This window comes from Xyrauchen texanus, chromosome 15 (genome assembly GCF_025860055.1).
Source record: "Xyrauchen texanus isolate HMW12.3.18 chromosome 15, RBS_HiC_50CHRs, whole genome shotgun sequence".
NCBI classification, from domain to species: Eukaryota; Metazoa; Chordata; class Actinopteri; order Cypriniformes; family Catostomidae; genus Xyrauchen; species Xyrauchen texanus.
This window is the reverse complement of record NC_068290.1, coordinates 16,372,785-16,392,522: the sequence shown is the minus strand read 5'-3', so window position 1 is coordinate 16,392,522 and position 19,738 is coordinate 16,372,785. Positions and strand designations below refer to the sequence as shown.

Genomic DNA, 19,738 nt, shown 5'->3' with positions numbered 1-19,738 from the left:
CTGACAGAGGCATTACACAATCTCAGTCTTTGTACAATTCGAGAGATGGTCAAGATACATATACTCAAGACAATGAGTTGTCAACTGGCCGTCATTCTTCCTGTTCCAAAATGACCTGGTCCCAATCCACAATTCCAAAAATTGAGAGAACATCCTCCTCTAGCCCAGAGTATTTAAGGGATGATGATTATGATTTAGTTGATGACTCACCGTTCCTGTCACCAGACCAATCCACCAGTGGCACAACCATTCAGCACATCACCATGGCTGATGAGCCAGACCCTGCAACAGCTGAGCTTTTTACAAGGGGGATGAAGCGAACCCAGTCTCGCCTTGCCACCATCCTCCCAGCCATATGGAGAGAAGATGCAGTCATGCAAAGGGAACGTGTTGCCGCAGCTAGGAAATACCCAATACACCTGTTTTTGACTGAGATCTCTAATGACTCAATGGACATGAAAGAGGGTGAAAGCTCAAGGGAAAGAGAACGTGATGGAAGAAAAGACAAAGAAAGTGGATTCAAAGGAATGCGTCGATCCCAGTCTCTTGTAACAGAACTTGACTCATCCTCACAGTCTTGGGACCCAGACAAAGACTTCCTGACTGGATATGAAGGCAGTGCCAAAAAGAGAGATTTGTTCCTCACAGAGATTATGACATCGGTGTCAGATTGTGAGGATGCATATGATGGTGAAGGTGGGACACCAGTTTCCAGATTTGGAACCACAGCTCATCCTTACGCACATCCTCCAGACCTGCCAACATATGCAGAGGCTGAGGAGGCTTTCTCACAGGGGATAAAGAAGTCTCATTCCCTGCTTACTGAAATATCCAATGAGGTTGTAGAACCTAAGCCTCAGAAAGGGGAAATGACTAGAGAGGAATTCTTAAAGGAGATCCAATCTGCTGAAACATTTCTAACTGAAATCATTACAAGGGAACGTAAAAAGGAAGAGAGTGTGTCACCTATTCCATTGTCTCCTGAGTATGAGACAATATGCATTGACCCAGAATCGGCTCAGACGATACGGTTTGAATCAGACAGAGCAAGAACAGAAAAGTCACAGAGTGACACAAAAGAAGCAATTTATGCTCAAGTCACCAAGCGTGCTAAAAGGGGTGAAATAAAAGTTGCCATGCGTCCAGAAATTCCAGTACTTCAAATAGCATCTGAGTTACAAAATCATGAGTCAGGCCAGCAAATATCCCAGTCTTTAGATTCAGTCAGTCACTTTACACCTGAAATACAGCCTGAGTCAATCTCGAATAATTTACCAAATTACTTTGCTCCCTCAGAGGTAATGCCTAAAAATGGACTTATCCTAGACCAGGTATCTTCTGTTATGAAAGAGGCACTAGATACTGAAACAAAACACAATGCTGATGTGCCACTCTTTGATCTAAAATTGAAACAGATAGAAGAGCTAAACATGCAGTCTCAGGATCATTGTTTTTCAGATGAGTATGTAAGTGAAACTCCAACAGAAAGCAGGAGTTTGTACAATGTTAACGGTTTCCACAAAGATGACAAACCTCAAATGACTGGTGATACCCAGAGCAGAAGTGTAGCTGAAATTGATTTGATTGGAATACTTGCTCAGGAAAAACAGCAGACACACAGCAAACATCACAGTGTTTTACCTGGTGTAGAGATGACAGCATCAAATGCAACATTTAAAGAAGCATCTGAACATCTAAACCAGAGCCCAATTGAATCATACTCTCTAGATATGTCAAAAAACAGAAATTTAGCAAGTGAAACAACATCTACAAAGAAGAGGGAATACAGTTCAGACATTTCCCCTTCAGTTACTCAAAACAGCATGAGTCAAGACTCTTCCACCATCAATGGACAGATCTCACAAATGAAGACATCTTCTAAATCCCTTGAGCAAACCACTCTAATTGACACGGAGACCCATGGGACCATCTGCCATGAAAAAGACACAAAAACTATAGAGGAGAAAATACTTCAGAGCGACTCATTACTATCTTTAAGTGAAAGGAGCACAGATGTATTCCCATCACCAATGGTACATGAACCAAACTCCGATCAGTCAATCTCCACCATGACCCCCACGGATTCTGTCTTGTCCCCTTTAACATCTAGTTCGTTAGACTGCCTCACACCTGAAAACTCATGGGTGGGTGGAGAAAGCAGCGGATGGAGGGCCCTGGGAAGTGAAATGCCACACCGGGACTCTGCCTACTTCTCTGACAGTGACTTGGATGGTGGAGAAGGTTTAGGCAGAAGAAGTACCGATGGACTTGGCTCTTCCCGTCCAGGAGGCGTTCGAGTGGGAGGAATATTGATGGGAATTGAGGAAAAAATGGAGATTGAGGATGATGGAGCACAGGAGCATGAAGATTTTGAAAAGGAGGGGAAAATGAAACAGGTTATCCATGAATTTTGGGTTTCGAATAAATCAGATAATGTTGGAACAGATGAAATAAGAAATTTGGAGAGTAATATGGTAGAGAAGGGTCTCAAAAATGCTGTTAATACAATTGTCTCGGGAGACTCTCAGAATGAAGGCAATGCTGAGTATATTGCCAGGTTATTCTCCAATGGAAAGGATGAGCCAATTAAAGTATTTTCATTTAGTGACAGCTCCCTTAACTTCCCAAACTCATCTCCTGTTAAGAATAATGAGCTGGTCATGTCCCAAACATGTTCAAAAGAGACAACGTTTCATGATTCAGGTTGTACAGACATTGGCCTGCTTTCCCATTCAGTCTCAAAGTCTCAAAAAAAGGAAGAAATCATTGAACATTGTGCTTATTTGCAAACTGCTAACCATAAAGAGGCAGGTTGTACATCACCTGAATTCCCTAATTCTGGAAGTGACCATGAGCAGCCATCAGACAAAAGTAAATCCAGGTTATCACGGTTTTATAGCTTACAGTCTGTTTATTCTAAATGCATCAGCAGCACTGATATAAACACAGACCTCAGCAATGATGACACAAAATGCACCCTGACCAATTTCGTCTGGTCTGAAACAAAAGCTGAACAACCCTCAGGAGAGGTGAGGAACACGCTTGATAAACAAGACTCTGATGCAAATGAACTTGGCTTGAGAAACCTCTCTTGTTTAGAGGAGAATGAGGATGAGCAGACAAAAGAGAGGTCTGAAAGTCAGTTAGCTGTAGGTGAACTCTGCTTCACTGTCAAGGAAGCCTCACAAAATTCTGCAGATGAGCAAGTCAGCTGTGTGGAGACTTCAAAAGTTGAAAGTTCTGATGAGTTCAGCAGGGGTGCCTCTATGGGACTTGAACTTAAGGAAAAAGAGTTGTGGAGCGCCCTCGAGGAAGATTACGGTACAGAAGAGACTGTCAGTGGTGAAATCAACTGCCACAGATTTCAGCAGGGTGAGCTGCACCTTTGGCCTGTGGAAAATGATCAATGGGCTGCAGCCGAAACCCGGACACAGGAAGCAGGACTTGGATCGGAGCTCTTCCCAAGTTTTGAGAAAAAAGCCTGGGCAGAGGAAGAACACTTAGTGGTGAGCCATGAATTCTGGGAATCTGAAGCAAATGACGAACTTGCAGATAGTGAGTCTCATCCATCTGCTCAGAGAATATGTGAAGATACCTTTAATGATGAGAGCCTTGGACAGGTTGGTTCTGAAAAATATGAACTGATCCTTTCTGGTGGGATAAAAGAAACTTGTATATCTCAGCAGACACCTGTAGAAGGGTTAGACTTCCAGCAAGATGAGAACATGGAAAATCCAGACATGGAAAATAGAGAACCAGAGCTGTATACTAGCAATATTAAGATACAAGTTGAAAATTTGGAGAACCCAGAGCAGGAGGCACCAGTACATCACAGACCTGCTGAGATGATGATTCATGATACCGAGAATTCTGAGGCATATTTACAAAATGATGTGGGAGATGAATTCTATGGGGATGAAGATGATAAAGAATTCTGCAGGCTTGAGGATAGCAAAAACATGGTAGGTGTAAGAGGTTGCATGACTCACTCTCCCTCACTTTCCACTACAAACCATGCTCAAACTGTTGAGTTTGAATCTCTACAATACCAGAAAGAATCTCTCTCTAGTCACAGCAACAATTTGCCAAGGGATCAAATTGAAGCTGAATGGGCACCCAAAACTGAAGCAAGCAAAGTGCTGGCCGGAGGCCTTGAGGAATGTAAATCCTGCACAGTAGATATGTCAAACTCAACTAGTGCAATTAACCTGGATGATAGTTCTCACCTCATGTCAGTGTATCCAGAGCTTCACAATACTGAAACAAGTAGACAGGATGCTGAAAGTATTAACTGCCCTGCCATGAACAGGAAAGGACAAGCTGAAGTTTTTTTGGAAAAAGAAAGATCCAATTCTCCATCTTTCCCAAGTGTAACCATTAGTACAGACCCAGAGCCATGTAAAATCCACAGTAGCAATGTTCAGTGTTCAGCACCATCACTGATTTCAATGGAGCTATCAGAATGTGTTGCCTCCCCACATACAGAAGTGGATAAGTGCCAAAATCTAAGTAGTTTCCCAAATACAGTTCACCACATAGAAATAAAGACCAGTAAAAATCTGTCTTGTGGCACAGATCAAGCTTCTATTAAAGGATGTGAAGTTGATGACTCATCAACTTCAGGCTGTTTTGATGATGCTAATTTTCTAAATCAGTATCTTGAAGAACGTGCTGCCAGTACCATTACCCACAACAAAGGTATCACTGCAAATTTGGGACAAAAAACGCACACCTCTATCATAAAGGAAAACCTCATTCACCCAGAATCAAACAATGTACGAGTGGATGACAGAAATAGCCTGTCCCAGAAAGCGGCCCATCCACCTCTATCACAGTGTCATCTGAACTCCATCCCGGAGTTGTTAATCTCTGAGTGGAAGGATTTGGATGAGGAGCCTCTGGAGGATTTTGAAAAACTGGAGCAGTTGTGCTGCATTTCTGGGGATGAAGATACTCTTGGAGATCTGTTTTTAGGAAACTTGGATCTGCTTGAATCTTTGAAGAAATATCCAGAGCAGAGAACGAGTGGTGCTAGTGGCATAAAAAGCCAAGATGAATCAGCAGTTTCAGAGGGGAATACAAGAGCAGAGTTAAAAGAGGAAGTCGATAGGATATTGAAAAGTTCCACTGCTGTCTTGCAGAACTCGGAGCAATGTGAAAACATTTCTCCAAATTTCCCAGGAGAAGCTGAGCTGTCGCTGGAGAACAGAACAGGGCAACATGGGCCAACAGCTGTCTCACCGTGCCATTCTACAGATGGTTCCAAAGGGCAGAGGTCACTCTCGAAAATGCAGACAAAGAATGGATTGATGATGCAGGTGAGTAAAAACTTCAATGATTTTGTAAGAAAAACATTTTAGGTTGAATGATTTGCAATTTTTTAAACTCTTTGCATCTTTATTCAAACATTTGTTTAGGTTTGTAAGGAGAAGCTTCAGTACTCTCTCAGTGAAAATGTTAAAACCAATGTTCTGTGGGGGTCTACGGTTAGTGACAGTGTGATTATACACCCTTGGGGAGCCACTACCACTTCATCCCCTGAAGGAAGTGTTTCAAACAAGGAAGAAAAGGAGAGGTATTGTTATGAATACAACAAAAATATTTAAAATGGTTTAGAAAAACATAATAGCATTAATGGTCTGAATATTAAAGGAATAGTTCACTCAAAAATGAAGATTCTGTCACCATCGTGCTTTTCCAAACCCCTATGGTTTACTTTCTTCCATGAATTACAAAATGTCTTTTGGCCATACAATGCAAGTGAATAGTGACTCTGGGCTATCAAGCTCCATAAACGAGAAAAAAAAAATCATCAATGTGAGTCAAGCCCTATTTTTCAAGTCTGAAGCTTGAATATCTGAATATGTAATAGTCTGAATATGATCAATTGGCTTTGTGTGATGAACACACAAAATTCATTATTCTCTCTCAAATCAGATGAAATCATTAATTGATCAATTCCGTACACCACGCAATATGACACTTCAATAACATCTTACCTCATTACAAGGTTAGAGCGAGTAAATAATGACAGAATAATTTTTTTCCTTTAAACTGCTATTCCTTTAAATTGTAAATGTACAGTTAATGTGATGTACCACCACAATTTCCATGTAATCAACCCTTTAATAAATGATCCCCCATGAGTCAATAAAATGTGCCAGTCTATCAAAAGATGGACACAAATCCAAAAAGTGATCACAAATAAATTAGAGAGAACTTGAAATGAAATGGAATTTGAATGTATGCCATTTTCACTGTCTAGAAATGATGGAAAACACCTAGTCAGATCTTTTTTTGGTTTGATAGTGATTTAGATTAACATGAACTGAAGAGAATGCAGTCTTAGCTCCACAGTCTTAATATGACATTCAATACAGTTACAGTCTCTGGTTTAACTGATTGCATTTCTTGATAAAAGGAGGTAAAAACCTGACTTCATCTCAGTGGTAATGGTTTATTTTAACAGTGAAGAGGAGACCCCACCCATGTCTCCCTCTGTATCTGTGAGTGAACCTGCTGAAACACAGACAGAAGCACTGACTGTGCTTGAACAGCCTGAGGTTACTCCCTCTCTGTCAGCTGCAAACCAAGCTATGAAAGGTACTGTAAACCAAAAGCACTTAAACCAATTTAACAAACACTGTCAGTGTCAGTTGGATTTGTGTTGATTTAATGTCAGTTGAGCATGTTTTTGTGCTCTTTTGAAATGTTTTACATTTAGAAATATTAAGTACTTGTACAGTATATGCTGAATGAATCAAACAGTTTGACTGCTGAAAAATCTTAAAATGTGACATATGCTGTGAGTTAATTGAGTTGAAATCTTAAGAACGGGACACTAAAGTCACTAAACCACTTGGCTGAGGCTTCTACTTGGTATTAAAGCTATTGTTTAACATGACTGTCCACACTTAAAATATATGGATTATTCCCCAAAAAGTTAGATTTGTTGCTATGCCCCTGCAAAAACTCCTGAGAGCTTAACAAGGAGAGATTAAGAGAGTTGCATTTGTAATTAGACAGAGTCATAATAAGGTGTAAATATTATTAGGTAAATCTTATGTGGTTACTGATGCTCACAATCATGTTTTAATATTATATTAATCTCTCCCTCTCCACCTCTACTTTCAGCTAAGCTAGCCCGTCTCTCCCTATCCCTCCCTCCGCTCTCTCTCTCTCTTCCTCTCTCACTGAACCCCAAAGGAGGATTCTGGGAAGGGCGAGAGCACAGAGGGGGGAGGAGGAGAGGGGCATCAACAGGAAGTGATCCAGATGAAGATGAAGAAGAGGAACAGGAGGATGAGTCTCCCAGACGCGTCATTGTTGTCACAGAAACAGATGTTGACAAGAGAGTAGGCTTGCGTAGCTTGTTGAAATCACCAAAGGAGCCAGTGGATAAAGACAACCGTGACTGTGGGAGAAATGTGTCATTTTTTGATGATGTCACAGTCTATCTTTTCGATCAGGTATGCCAGAGGAAAGGGCAACAAGTAATCAAAGGGATAGTTCACCCTAAAATAAAGATTCTCTCATTATTTTCTTGCCCTCATGTTGTTACAAACTTCTATGATGTTCTTTCTTTGGTGAAGCACAAAAGGTGATGCAAGGCAGAATGACAAACTATGGAGAAAAAAATGTATGTTAAAAAAGATATAATGAAATTGAATGGAGACTTAGACTAACATTCTGCCCTGCAACTCCTTTTGTGTTCCACGTAAGAAAGATGGAACAACATACGGGTGAACTATCCCTTTAAGTTCAGAGGTTTCACATTGTTAAACGCTGTTTATTGAAAACATAGACAACAGTTTTCTAATGCATTTTCTGGTGTTACTTTTTCTTTATCCTGAAACTCTTTGTGGCAGGAAACTCCAACCAATGAACTGAGTTCTGGATCTGTTAGTTCATCTCCCCACGGAAAGCCCCCCGACACTGATGGTTTTGGTAAGTGTTTTTATCAGAAGATGTTATAATATGGGTCCGATTTGCAAATCTCTTAATAAATGCAAAACTCTGATGATGTCAGTGTCAAAAAATTGCATTTTTAGAAAAACAAAATTTAAACCAGGAATGCAAATGCTTTTTGCTTGTTCTTTTTACTCATCTGTCTGCATTTCCTGCTGTTTTAGGCTAAATTAGCTTTTAAAGTTGTAGATTGTTAAACTACACAATGCAATGTTTTTAGAACACAACACCAGTTTCACTGTGGTTAATACTATTTAAGTACATAAATCAGACACTTTCATAGTATAAATATTACAGTTTTAAGATTCCTCCAAAAAAAAAAATAAATCAAATTATTTTTCAAATCATGCCATAGTATGCCATACATTCTGTTGTGATTTATCTTTTTTTCTTTTTCTCAGGAGTGGGCAGCCACAGGGCAGCAAAGAGTAAAGAGCATGCAGTGAAGCCAAGATCTCCAACTGGAGTCACTTCTGGCTCATCATCAAGGTTTACAGTGAGCCCTGCCGATGACCCACATTTAGTGTGATGCAGGGCCATAGCAAGGAATTCTGGGCCCCCTGACTGTATAGTGATCTGGGCCAATTTCATAATTTAAAAATACAGTTTAAAATTTGTTGTGGTCCCCCCTGGGCCCCAAGAATCATTATCAACTTTCACCCCGTTTTCTACGGCCCTGGTGTGACGTACTACTGTTCCCCAAACACCTGGACAAAATGTTCCCCCTTGGAGTGAATGAGTGGCCCCCATTGTCATCGGTAACTATGACGACTCCTGGAGGTTATTTTTTTTTTATTAAAAGAAAAAGAAGGACCCCCATTTCAAAAGGCTGGAGACAGTCCAGGTTTTACTCACTGCAGCAGCTGGAGTGGTGAAGCAATTCCACACATAGAAATTACCTTCCAAACAGGCAAAAACCTTGGAGTTATGTAAAATCTGACATGTACTTTTCAGCTATGCAATGGGAGTCTTATTATGTACCAGCTTAACTGTTCTATTTTCATGGCTTCTTAAAGTACATTTGTATTTTATTCCCCTAAATTATAGGGTTGCACTTTCTCTGACCAGTACCTGTCAATTTGTGAGCTTAGAAATATTGACATTACGTTTGTTCTCATTGCAGTCAGACATTATTGTAGTTTGTGGTTGAGGGGCTCTCAAATCAGTGCAGTTTTCATTCAGCATTTGTACAAACTAAACATGAAATTGCATCAGAATAAAAACTCATTTTAAAACTATTTATTTTAAATGTATTCTTTAGTATGCACGAAAACTGTTTATATATTTTTTTTATTGCAAGTTGTTAGTTATTTCTGTATCAAATTTGTTTACTTAATTGTTTATTTATTCAGCTGTTGTTTTTTCCTTTAAATATTTGTTTGTTTGTTGGCCTCATACGTTAAAGTAAATTGCATATTTACTTTACTTGCATCAAATTATTTTGGATTTATGGCATTTGCCAATTAATCCTATTAACTAGAGCCTCAAACATTTATCCTTGCATATGTACAAACACTTGGAAATGTTTTTTCTTATTTAGCTATTTAGATGTCAGTCTGTATCTAGTTGTCCAATAATGTGTCTCTCTGCAGGTGTTATTTTCTAATAATGTATCTGACATTAGCTTTTCCTTTATTCATTTTTGAAGCAGTCATTGTTGCTTGGCATGAAAAAAGAGTGAAATCAGCATACATGAATATTAGTTTACTATTAATACATTTTCATTTGTCGATCTTATCATTCATGCAAATGTCTGAGGTAATCCAGATTATTTGTTACATCACGTTCAGCATCTGTTTCATTTAGAGGTTTCTTATTCCGTAAGAGGGAGTGAAAATAACATGGAAACTGTGAAACATTTATTGAACTGTTTGATGACAATAAATTGTTCTGTCTTATTATATTTTTTCTGTGATTTTTACGTTTTATGCAATATTAATTCATGCAATTAATTACATAAGTAGCGCGTATTTCTATAATAGTAACTGGAGATGTGATTTGCATGCTATTAGAACGCATAACAACGTTCATAAAGACTATAATTCCCAGAAGCCTTTGCTGCGAAAGAAGTGACGCCCTCAATCTGCGACTTCAACGTTATAAGTGCGTTGTTTGGTGTGCGCACGTTAAAATATCGTTGGTTCTTTTTGAATTATTGACATTTTCTTTTGAGGTGTGAAGACAAAGAACTCTCTAAAAATGTAAGTTTAAAGAATTTCATCTTTTAATTTATCTCTGAAACGTAGTTTCAAGATCTTAGCAAGAACTGTAGAACAGACGTGTCTCATCTCTTTAAATGCACCAAAAAATGCTCCACTTATTTAAATTTATATAATAAGTATGACTAACCTTTGAGCACATACCTACATTTTCTTGAAATAATCGTGTTCTTTGTGTTTGTTGGTTTCAGGCGGCTCGTGTTGCGTTGCTGTTGCACGGTCGTTCATAAGCTTGAGTTTTTGTTTACCTTAGTGAGTTCCTTTTGGTCTGAGAGTGTCTTTCTCTCTGTATTCTCAGATGTCTTTAGCAGACGAGCTGCTAGCGGATTTGGAGGAGGCAGGAGATGAAGAAGACGGGCTGTATGCCGGTGGGGATGGCGGTGATAGTGATGGGGAGCCCGGGGAGAGTCAAACTGTTAGGGGTCTGGAGGACATACCGGAGGAGATGGAGGTGGATTACAGTGGGACGGAGAGTGTCACATCCATAGCTAAACTAAGACACAGCAAACCAGTGAGCTTATTGTTTTACTCATAATGATTTCTCATTGTAACAGGATGCTTGAAAGGCTTCCTGGAGTGTTATACTAACTTTTTGAATTGACTTTCCACAGTTTGCTGAAATCATGGATAAAGTTAGTCAATATGTTGGAAATCAACAGAAGAATTCAGAAGGTAAGTGTGAGCCTGTTTTTTCTTATTTCTTATGATTTTTTATAAATGCATGTTGATAATATTCATTTTACTAATTGCCTTTGTTTTTCCACTTTTTTCAGTGTCTGGACCTGTTGAGGCAGACCCAGAGTACAGACTCATTGTTGCCGCCAACAATCTGACAGTGGAAATAGATAATGAACTTAGTGAGATTTCTGTATATTTTTTAATTAAAGCGATTGTTCACCTAAAAGTGAAAATTATGTTATCATTGGAACCTCACTACATATTTTTTTCTTTCCTCCTCAGATATCATTCACAAATTTGTTCGTGACAAGTACTCCAAAAGGTTTCCAGAACTTGAGTCTCTGGTGCCAAATGCATTAGACTATATCAGAACGGTTAAGGTATGTAGAAACCCAAACCAAGTCTTTAGGAGCATACATGTACATCGCTGTATGATCAAAGCCTTTTAGGGGCTGAGCCTTTTTGAACAGGTTTTCCCTGTAGTGTTGAATAGTGTTGTAATGAGTTATATCCTTTTATCAGTAATTTTTCATCAGTTTGGTTTAACATGTAGCCTATATTTGTGTGTTTTGGTCTTTTGTGGGTCTTCAGGAGCTGGGCAACAATCTTGAAAAATGCAAAAATAATGAGACCCTCCAGCAGATCCTGACCAATGCCACCATCATGGTGGTCAGTGTCACAGCCTCAACCACACAAGGGTGAGTGTACAGATGTACTTACTGCTTGGATACTAAAATATACATTTACTGGACTTCCGATGGACTGTAGGATTTGTTTTTCTCTTGCATATTTTAATGAGTTATTATGAGTTTTTGTCTATGTGCTACTGCAATTTTATTGCTGTCATAAAGAACCTGGCATGCCATGACTTTTCATTTACAAATGTTTTCCGCATTTGCCTTAAAGGGATAATTCGCACAAAAATGAAAATTATCATCATTTACTCACCCTCATGCCGTCCAAGATGTGTTTGACTTTCCTACTGCTGAACACAGAGTTTTAGAAGAATATCACAGCTCTGACGGACCTTACAATGCAAGTGAATGGTGACCAGACCTTTTTGAAGCCCCAAAAATGGCATAAAGGCCACATAAAAATTATCTATACAACTCCAGTGGTTAAATCCAAATCATCAGAAGTGATATGATAGGTGTGGATGAGAAACCGATCAATATTAAAATCTCCACTTTCAGTTTCAAAATGTGAAAGTGTAGATTTATGGTACAAAAACACTTGAATATGTATGTTTCTCACCCACACCCATCATATTGCTTATTAAGACATAGAATTAACCACTGTAGTCATGAGACTGTTATGTCACTGTTATGCTGCCTTTATGCGTTTTTTGGAGCTTCAAAGTTCTGGCCACCATTCACTTGCATTGTTAGAACCAACTGAGCTGTGATATTCTTCTAAAACTCTGTGTTCAGCAGTAGGAAAGTCAAACACATCTTGGACGGCATGAGGGTGAGTAAATGATAGTTTTCATTTTTGGGTGAAGTATCCCTTTAGTCTGTCAAGACTTGGTATGAGTTTATAAGAGAATTTGTTTGGGGGGTATATTGGTTTATTAGGTATATTATTTTCCTGCATTTCTGATTGGTTGATTGGATTTTGGCAGGACGATGCTTGGGGATGACGAACTCCAACGATTGGAGGAGGCATGTGACATAGCCCTAGAGCTCAACCAATCAAAACATAGGATCTATGAATATGTGGAATCCAGAATGTCGTTCATTGCTCCTAATCTTTCAATAATAGTTGGAGCATCAACTGCTGCTAAGATCATGGGTGAGAACAGAAAAGTAGATCAAAAGTACTTTATTTCAGTACAGCCATTTACTTAATCTCTCAGTAAAAGTAGTAATTTTTTGCAACCACATGTAAACTTAATCTCTCTGTCATTTCAGGTATTGCTGGTGGGCTGACTAACCTGTCCAAGATGCCTGCGTGTAATCTGATGTTGCTGGGAGCTCAGCGGAGGACTCTTTCTGGATTCAGCAGCACTTCCCTTCTGCCCCACACTGGCTACATCTACCACTGTGACGTAGTACAGACTCTGCCTCCAGTGAGCATCAACCTTTTTGCATTTTATTTTTGTGATTGAGTTGTGATTCAGAATAATGTAATTCTTGATGATTTTTTCCAGGATCTGAGGAGAAAAGCTGCTCGTCTGGTTTCAGCTAAATGCACTCTGGCAGCTCGTGTGGACAGTTTCCATGAGAGTGCAGATGGCAAGGTGAATACATCATTACTCTAAATATCACTCTACAATCTACTCCTTTCAGATGATAATTATAAAGATAGTCTCAATCTTTGTTGTAGATGGTCTTTTACACTTTAAAAGTTTCAAAAAGCTTGAATTATAGTGATTGCGTTTGTGTTCAGGTTGGCTACGACCTGAAAGAGGAGATTGAGCGAAAGTTTGATAAATGGCAGGAGCCCCCACCAGTCAAGCAGGTAAAGCCTCTTCCAGCACCCCTAGATGGACAGAGGAAGAAGAGAGGAGGAAGGAGGTGAGTGTCATAAGGAGTGAGTAATGGGTGAACCTCATGACGCCTGACAAGCATTTGTCTTGGTGATATTTCACCCTAAAATCAAATGAAAAGGGAAATAAATACATTAAGGAATCAGAAAGCCTATTTTTAGTACTGTTGAGGGAATTGTTCACCCAAAAATGAAAATTCTCATTTACGCACCCTTATGCCATCCCAGATGTGTATGACTTTTTCTTCTGCTGAACACTACACAACTGAGTTTTAGAATATCTCCACTCTGTTTGTACATACAATACTCGTGAATGGTGACCAAAAATTTGAAGCTCCAAAAAGCACAAAGGCAGTAACCCTGAAGACTCCTGTGGTTTAATCCATGTCTTCTGAAGCGATCCAATCGATTTTGGTTGAGAACAGATTTAACCTTGATGTGCTTTTTGGAGCTTCAAATTTTGTCACATTCACTTGGATTAAAGGACCTACAGAGCTGAGATAATTTTTCAAAAAATCTTTGTGTTTGGCAGAAGTCATACACATCTCTGATGGCATGAGGGTGAGTAAATGATGAATTTTCATTTTTGAGTGAACCATCACTGAGTTTAAAATATATATACACTCACCTAAAGGATTATTAGGAACACCATACTAATACTGTGTTTGACCCCCTTTCACCTTCAGAACTGCCTTAATTCTACGTGGCATTGATTCAACAAGGTGCTGAAAGCATTCTTTAGAAATGTTGGCCCATATTGATAGGATAGCATCTTGCAGTTGATGGAGATTTGTGGCATGCACATCCAGGGCACAAAGCTCCCGTTCCACCACATCCCAAAGATGCTCTATTGGGTTGAGATCTGGTGACTGGGGGCCATTTTAGTACAGTGAACTCATTGTCATGTTCAAGAAACCAATTTGAAATGATTCGAGCTTTGTGACGGTGCATTATCCTGCTGGAAGTAGCCATCAGAGGATGGGTACATGGTGGCCATAAAGGGATGGACATGGTCAGAAACAATGCTCAGGTAGGCCGTGGCATTTAAACGATGCCCAATTGGCACTAAGGGGCCTAAACTGTGCCAAGAAAACATCCCCCACACCATTACACCACCACCACCACCAGCCTGCACAGTGGTAACAAGGCATGATGGATCCATGGTCTCATTCTGTTTACGCCAAATTCTGACTCTACCATCTGAATGTCTCAACAGAAATCGAGACTCATCAGACCAGGCAACATTTTTCCAGTCTTCAACTGTCCAATTTTGGTGAGCTCTTGCAAATTGTAGCCTCTTTTTCCTATTTGTAGTGGAGATGAGTGGTACCCGGTGGGGTCTTCTGCTGTTGTAGCCCATCCGCCTCAAGGTTGTGCGTGTTGTGACTTCACAAATGCTTTGCTGCATACCTCGGTTGTAACGAGTGGTTATTTCAGGCAAAGTTGCTCTTCTATCAGCTTGAATCAGTCGGCCCATTCTCCTCTGACCTCTAGCATCAACAAGGCATTTTCAGCCCACAGGACTGCCGCATACTGGATGTTTTTCCCTTTTCACACCATTCTTTGTAAACCCTAGAAATGGTTGTGCGTGAAAATCCCAGTAACTGAGCAGATTGTGAAATACTCAGACCGGCCCGTCTGGCACCAACAACCATGCCACGCTCAAAATTGCTTAAATCACCTTTCTTTCCCATTCTGACATTCAGTTTGGAGTTCAGGAGATTGTCTTGACCAGGACCACACCCCTAAATGCATTGAAGCAACTGCCATGTGATTGGTTGATTAGATAATTGCATTAATGAGAAATTGAACAGGTGTTCCTAATAATCCTTTAGGTGAGTGTATGTGTGTATATATATATATATATATATAATATTATTATTATTATTTTTTGTGATATTATTTTCATGATCATAATATTTAAATAGTCAAGTATTTATTCTGTTTATGGTAGTACCCTATGGCAATTGTTTCTCAGGGTGACGTCTGTAAAAGTACATTTTTATGGCTTCTGTGATAAAACTCATGCGTTCGGATGTCAATTAAATCACGGGTAAGATTTTTTGTCGATCACATGACTGCAGTTGCACTTGTTATATGGAAAATGTATCAGTCCATTAACTGTCCACTGTATTTGCGTATGTTTGGAATTACGCTAAAGTGAAATTAAAATTTTTAGACTATGAGGGAACTGCGCTGTGGACATTTTACCATGTAAATGTTCACATACAGAACAAGCAAAAATTATTGCAAAGAGCAATTAAACGAATCAAACCGTTGGGACGAGACTGTTTAGCAATGCATGTTCCGTTACCCTCATCACCTCAGTTGTGTTGCTTTTGCACTCAAGCACACTGAAGGAGATATAGAAGCTTCACGTATCAAGGACAGTAAAGATAGTTAAAATGAAATTTGAGGAGCAATGGTAAAAATGGTTACGTTTTAGCTATCAAAATGAAGGACATCATTTGGAATTATCTGTCAGTGTTTAAAAAGTGGAGGTGGAAATTACAATTTAAGATTATTAATACCGCAAGTTTTCTGGGATTACTCGACCCGTATAAGTAGGCTTGCAAGCCCGGTGTATAAATGCATTTAATAAAAATGTCTACATTAAAATGTGACTGAAATGTAATAACATTGCTGCCATAATAATGGACCATTTCAAAAGTTTACGTTATCTGGCTCTCATTTTTCTTTCCCGTCTACTTCACTGTGGTGGAGCAGCGATGTCATTTTATTATTGTACGTTATTTAAGAAAACTATGTTACACAATCCTGCAACTTTCACAACTGTCAATTACCGCCAGAGCTGTTACCATGCGCAGCCTAAACGTACAGCACATAGCAGTGGACAAAGGATTTCCAAAACGGCTTTTGGATTATAATCTCAGAGATGTGGATTCAGACGGTAATTAACCTTGGTAACAGTAGAGCATTTAGTTGGGAATTTTCTCATGGGAAGTGGGAGAAAAACAACATTTCAGATTCAGACGGCAATAAAATCACTGACTACCCCCTGTAAATGCTGGAATTACCTCACATCCCCAAGTAAAATTACTGCCATCCGAATGGGGCTATTTGTTGTAAAACGTTTTATTTATGCTGGTTGAGGTGCTTAATTGTCATTAATGTTACTTAAACTAGTCCTAATTTTCTTTGTGCGCAATGTGTGTTTTTTTAAATTAATGTCGCGTTTGTGAGATTCAACATTACATGTGTTTGTGAGCTGTTTTGATTAAGTCTTGCATTGATTTTTCTCAGGTATCGTAAGATGAAGGAGAGGCTGGGTCTGACAGAAATTAGGAAACATGCAAACAGAATGACATTCGCTGAGGTTAGTTGACATCAGTCAGTATTTTTGGATTTGTATGCTTTGTCTTGAAACTCCAATGCTTTGTTCAACAACTTAATTAGAAATTGCCTGTCTCCCTGTAAGATCGAGGATGATGCTTATCAGGAGGATCTGGGCTTCAGTCTCGGTCAGCTTGGAAAATCGGGCAGCGGCAGGGTGAGACAAGCTCAGGTCAATGACTCCACCAAGGCCAGAATATCCAAGTCTCTACAGGTATGACTGATAACTGTTGTGTGAATGTATTGTGCATTGGGGAGTAGTAAGAGAAATGGTTGGAGTAGTGAGAACAGAATTTTGCTGAAACCAATCCATTTCTACAATATGAATGCTACATTTATTTTCTATAGAGTTTAATGATTTTCCAGTGTTCTTTTAATAAACAATTCATTTTGCATGAGGATTTATGAATGTTTTGTTACTGCAGCGGACATTGCAGAAGCAGAGTATGACTTATGGTGGGAAATCCACTGTCAGAGACCGATCCTCTGGAACCAGTTCCAGTGTGGCGTTCACTCCATTACAGGTACACACAAAAAGCTCCCTATGAGTCACATGTAAAAGTGTGATTTCTGCACCGTCAAGTCATTTTTATTTGTGCAGCGCCTTTCATGAAGTCATGGGGGGGGGGGAGCTAACTATAGTGATAGGGCTGAACGATTAACCAAAATTAAATAAAAATCACAGTTTGAACATGATTATCAAACCACAATGGCTGTGATTTTAATTAAATAAATAATTAGTCTCCAAGCGCTTCCCACTGTGATGCGCCTATGTGCACTGCTCTTTGTCTGTAGTGCTTTCTTGAATACATGTTTATGGGATTATTGTATTACACATGCATTTCAAAGTGGTTCTGTGCTCCACAAACACACACATTCTATCTTTCTGATGCCCTGAGTGAAAGATGTGACACATATAGCTGATCTAATCCAGGTGAATAAACCAAAGAGAGCATTGCGCTCTGAATCATTAAATCTCTTGGTAGTCCCACGCACGTACAGGAAAATGAGAGGAGACCGCTCCTTTGCAGCAGCTGCTCCCAGGCTGTGGAATAATTTACTGCATTATATCAGGGAATGTTCCTCTCTAACAGAGTTTAAATGACATTTTAAAAACTTATTTTTATTCATGAGTATTGTGCTAGTGGTGTAATAGGTTATTATTGACGCCGCTCAGATTTGAGGTGTCTGTTACAATGTTTAGAATTTAATTGTGATTTTATGATTGTTATCGTATCCTATGTACAGCACTGTGGTCAACTTCTGTTGTATTAATATGTGCTTTATAAATAAATTGAACATTGAACATTTGAGGATTTAATGTTCTACATTGTCTGCTTTCTGTCAGGGACTGGAGATTGTGAACCCACAAGCTGCAGAGAAGAAGGTGGCAGAAGCCAATCAGAAATATTTCTCCAACATGGCTGAGTTCCTCAAGGTGAAGCGAGAGAAAGACGACAAGGTGTGAGGTGGCGTGTTAGACAGCCTGGAGCAGCTGGAAAGCACAAGGATATATGATTTCTGTGCAGAGACCAACTTGTACATCTAGATTTTTTTTGTTTTTCTGATGTTTTTAAGAAATGTATACTAGGAAATTGTGCAGGTTGTTTTCATCGTTGTACACAATTCTTTATTTTTTAACAATTTTGGACCGCTAATTAAAATGCTGTAAATTATGCATTGATTAAAGTTGATCTAGTTCTGTACCAGAATTATCTCCAGTCCTTTTTCATTCTTTGTTCCAAGAGTTGTTCTCTGCGTGAGGTGCCTTTTTCTTTTGGAAACAAATTTAGTATCCATGACTAAAAATGAAATATTTTCCATTTTGATGCATTCTGAGCAGGAGCGGTTCTGCCTCCTTTCCAATTGGTAACTGGTTAAAATGAAAAAAAAGAAAAAAAAAAGGTTAATGTATTTATTTATTTTGTTAATGACAGCACTCTTTTATGGGTGGGTAATATACCATTTGCAGTGTTACCAAAACTCCCAAAAACAAAAAGTGAACTGGTCTGGAAAAAGTCAAAATAAGGGACTTGACCCAACCAACCAAAAAATTAAATATCCCCGTGTGGGGGAATTATCAGCATAAAAGTATACAGTAGCCTATACAATATAGCATCTTATCAAACAATTTGCTTTTTTTATATAAAATACATCCCCAAAAAATATTTTAAATGCATCTGGCAATCTAAAATAAATCAATAGCTAAAAAGCCTAATTTTTGGGCAATTCCAAAATTTACTGAAATCAAACATTTACACTTTGGTTCTGTGAAAAATCATTGGACAAAATTAAAGGTTTATTAACTGGTTATCAATATTTTAAAATAACGTTTTCACTCCGGAACTTTTGAAAGGGACTTGGTTCCCGTTTTCGGTCTGAAAAAACTTGTCGTTCCTTAGAGTTTTCCGTCTCTGCTTCATATTACATTTAGAATACGAATTAAAATATTTATACAATATTCTATATACTCCTAAGGGGTATATTTACAATATAATGCAAATATTTGAATAAAGGCATTTGAATTGCATGTCCCTAGGTGCCATTTGTCATGCTACATTTTGAAATACTGTTATCTAAAAATGTATTTTGAAATTTGAACTCTTGCTAGAGATCTGTTGTATTCACTTTTGTTTAGAATTTTCCTCTAGTATGTTTTCTGCCCATCTCAAATATTGCTTTACCCTTTCTATAACAGGATGGAATAAGAAAGGTATAGTAAAAAGCTGTAAATAATATATTTAAAAAGACATTCTGGTGTCACTTTGCCTGCCAATCCTGTTATGCCACATTTCACCATTATATAATACATGCCACATAAGTTTTACAAAAAAAAAAAAGCATTAAACCAAGTGACATCTTGTCATTTGAAAAATACTTTTAGATTTTTTTTTTAAATTGACAAAATCCTGTACATGTCCTTAACAGGGTGGAAATGTCTGTTCATAAAGTCTCCTGATGCAATGTTGAAATATTCCTTTTTTTACAAGATGAAAAGGAATGACTTGGCCGTTTCTTAAACATTGAGCTGA

The 19,738-nt window shown here is 38.7% G+C and overlaps 2 protein-coding genes across 2 annotated transcripts; both read left to right on the top strand.

The window, feature by feature from the left end:
* The first annotated feature begins 1,146 nt into the window (after window positions 1–1,146).
* lmtk3 (lemur tyrosine kinase 3) lies at window positions 1,147–9,838 on the top strand. Its single transcript, XM_052144303.1, has 6 exons — window positions 1,147–5,318; window positions 5,418–5,575; window positions 6,470–6,603; window positions 7,135–7,469; window positions 7,869–7,947; window positions 8,370–9,838. Exons 1-6 carry the CDS (start codon window positions 1,302–1,304, stop codon window positions 8,495–8,497), a joined length of 4,851 nt encoding a protein of 1,616 aa, XP_052000263.1. The 5' UTR covers window positions 1,147–1,301; the 3' UTR covers window positions 8,498–9,838.
* A 193-nt stretch (window positions 9,839–10,031) lies between these two features.
* On the top strand, window positions 10,032–18,412 carry prpf31 (PRP31 pre-mRNA processing factor 31 homolog (yeast)). Its single transcript, XM_052144092.1, has 14 exons — window positions 10,032–10,169; window positions 10,486–10,698; window positions 10,799–10,859; window positions 10,961–11,044; window positions 11,148–11,245; window positions 11,457–11,563; window positions 12,487–12,656; window positions 12,776–12,933; window positions 13,015–13,104; window positions 13,254–13,381; window positions 16,617–16,689; window positions 16,792–16,920; window positions 17,132–17,230; window positions 18,055–18,412. Exons 2-14 carry the CDS (start codon window positions 10,486–10,488, stop codon window positions 18,172–18,174), a joined length of 1,530 nt encoding a protein of 509 aa, XP_052000052.1. The 5' UTR covers window positions 10,032–10,169; the 3' UTR covers window positions 18,175–18,412.
* Window positions 18,413–19,738: the final 1,326 nt, after the last annotated feature.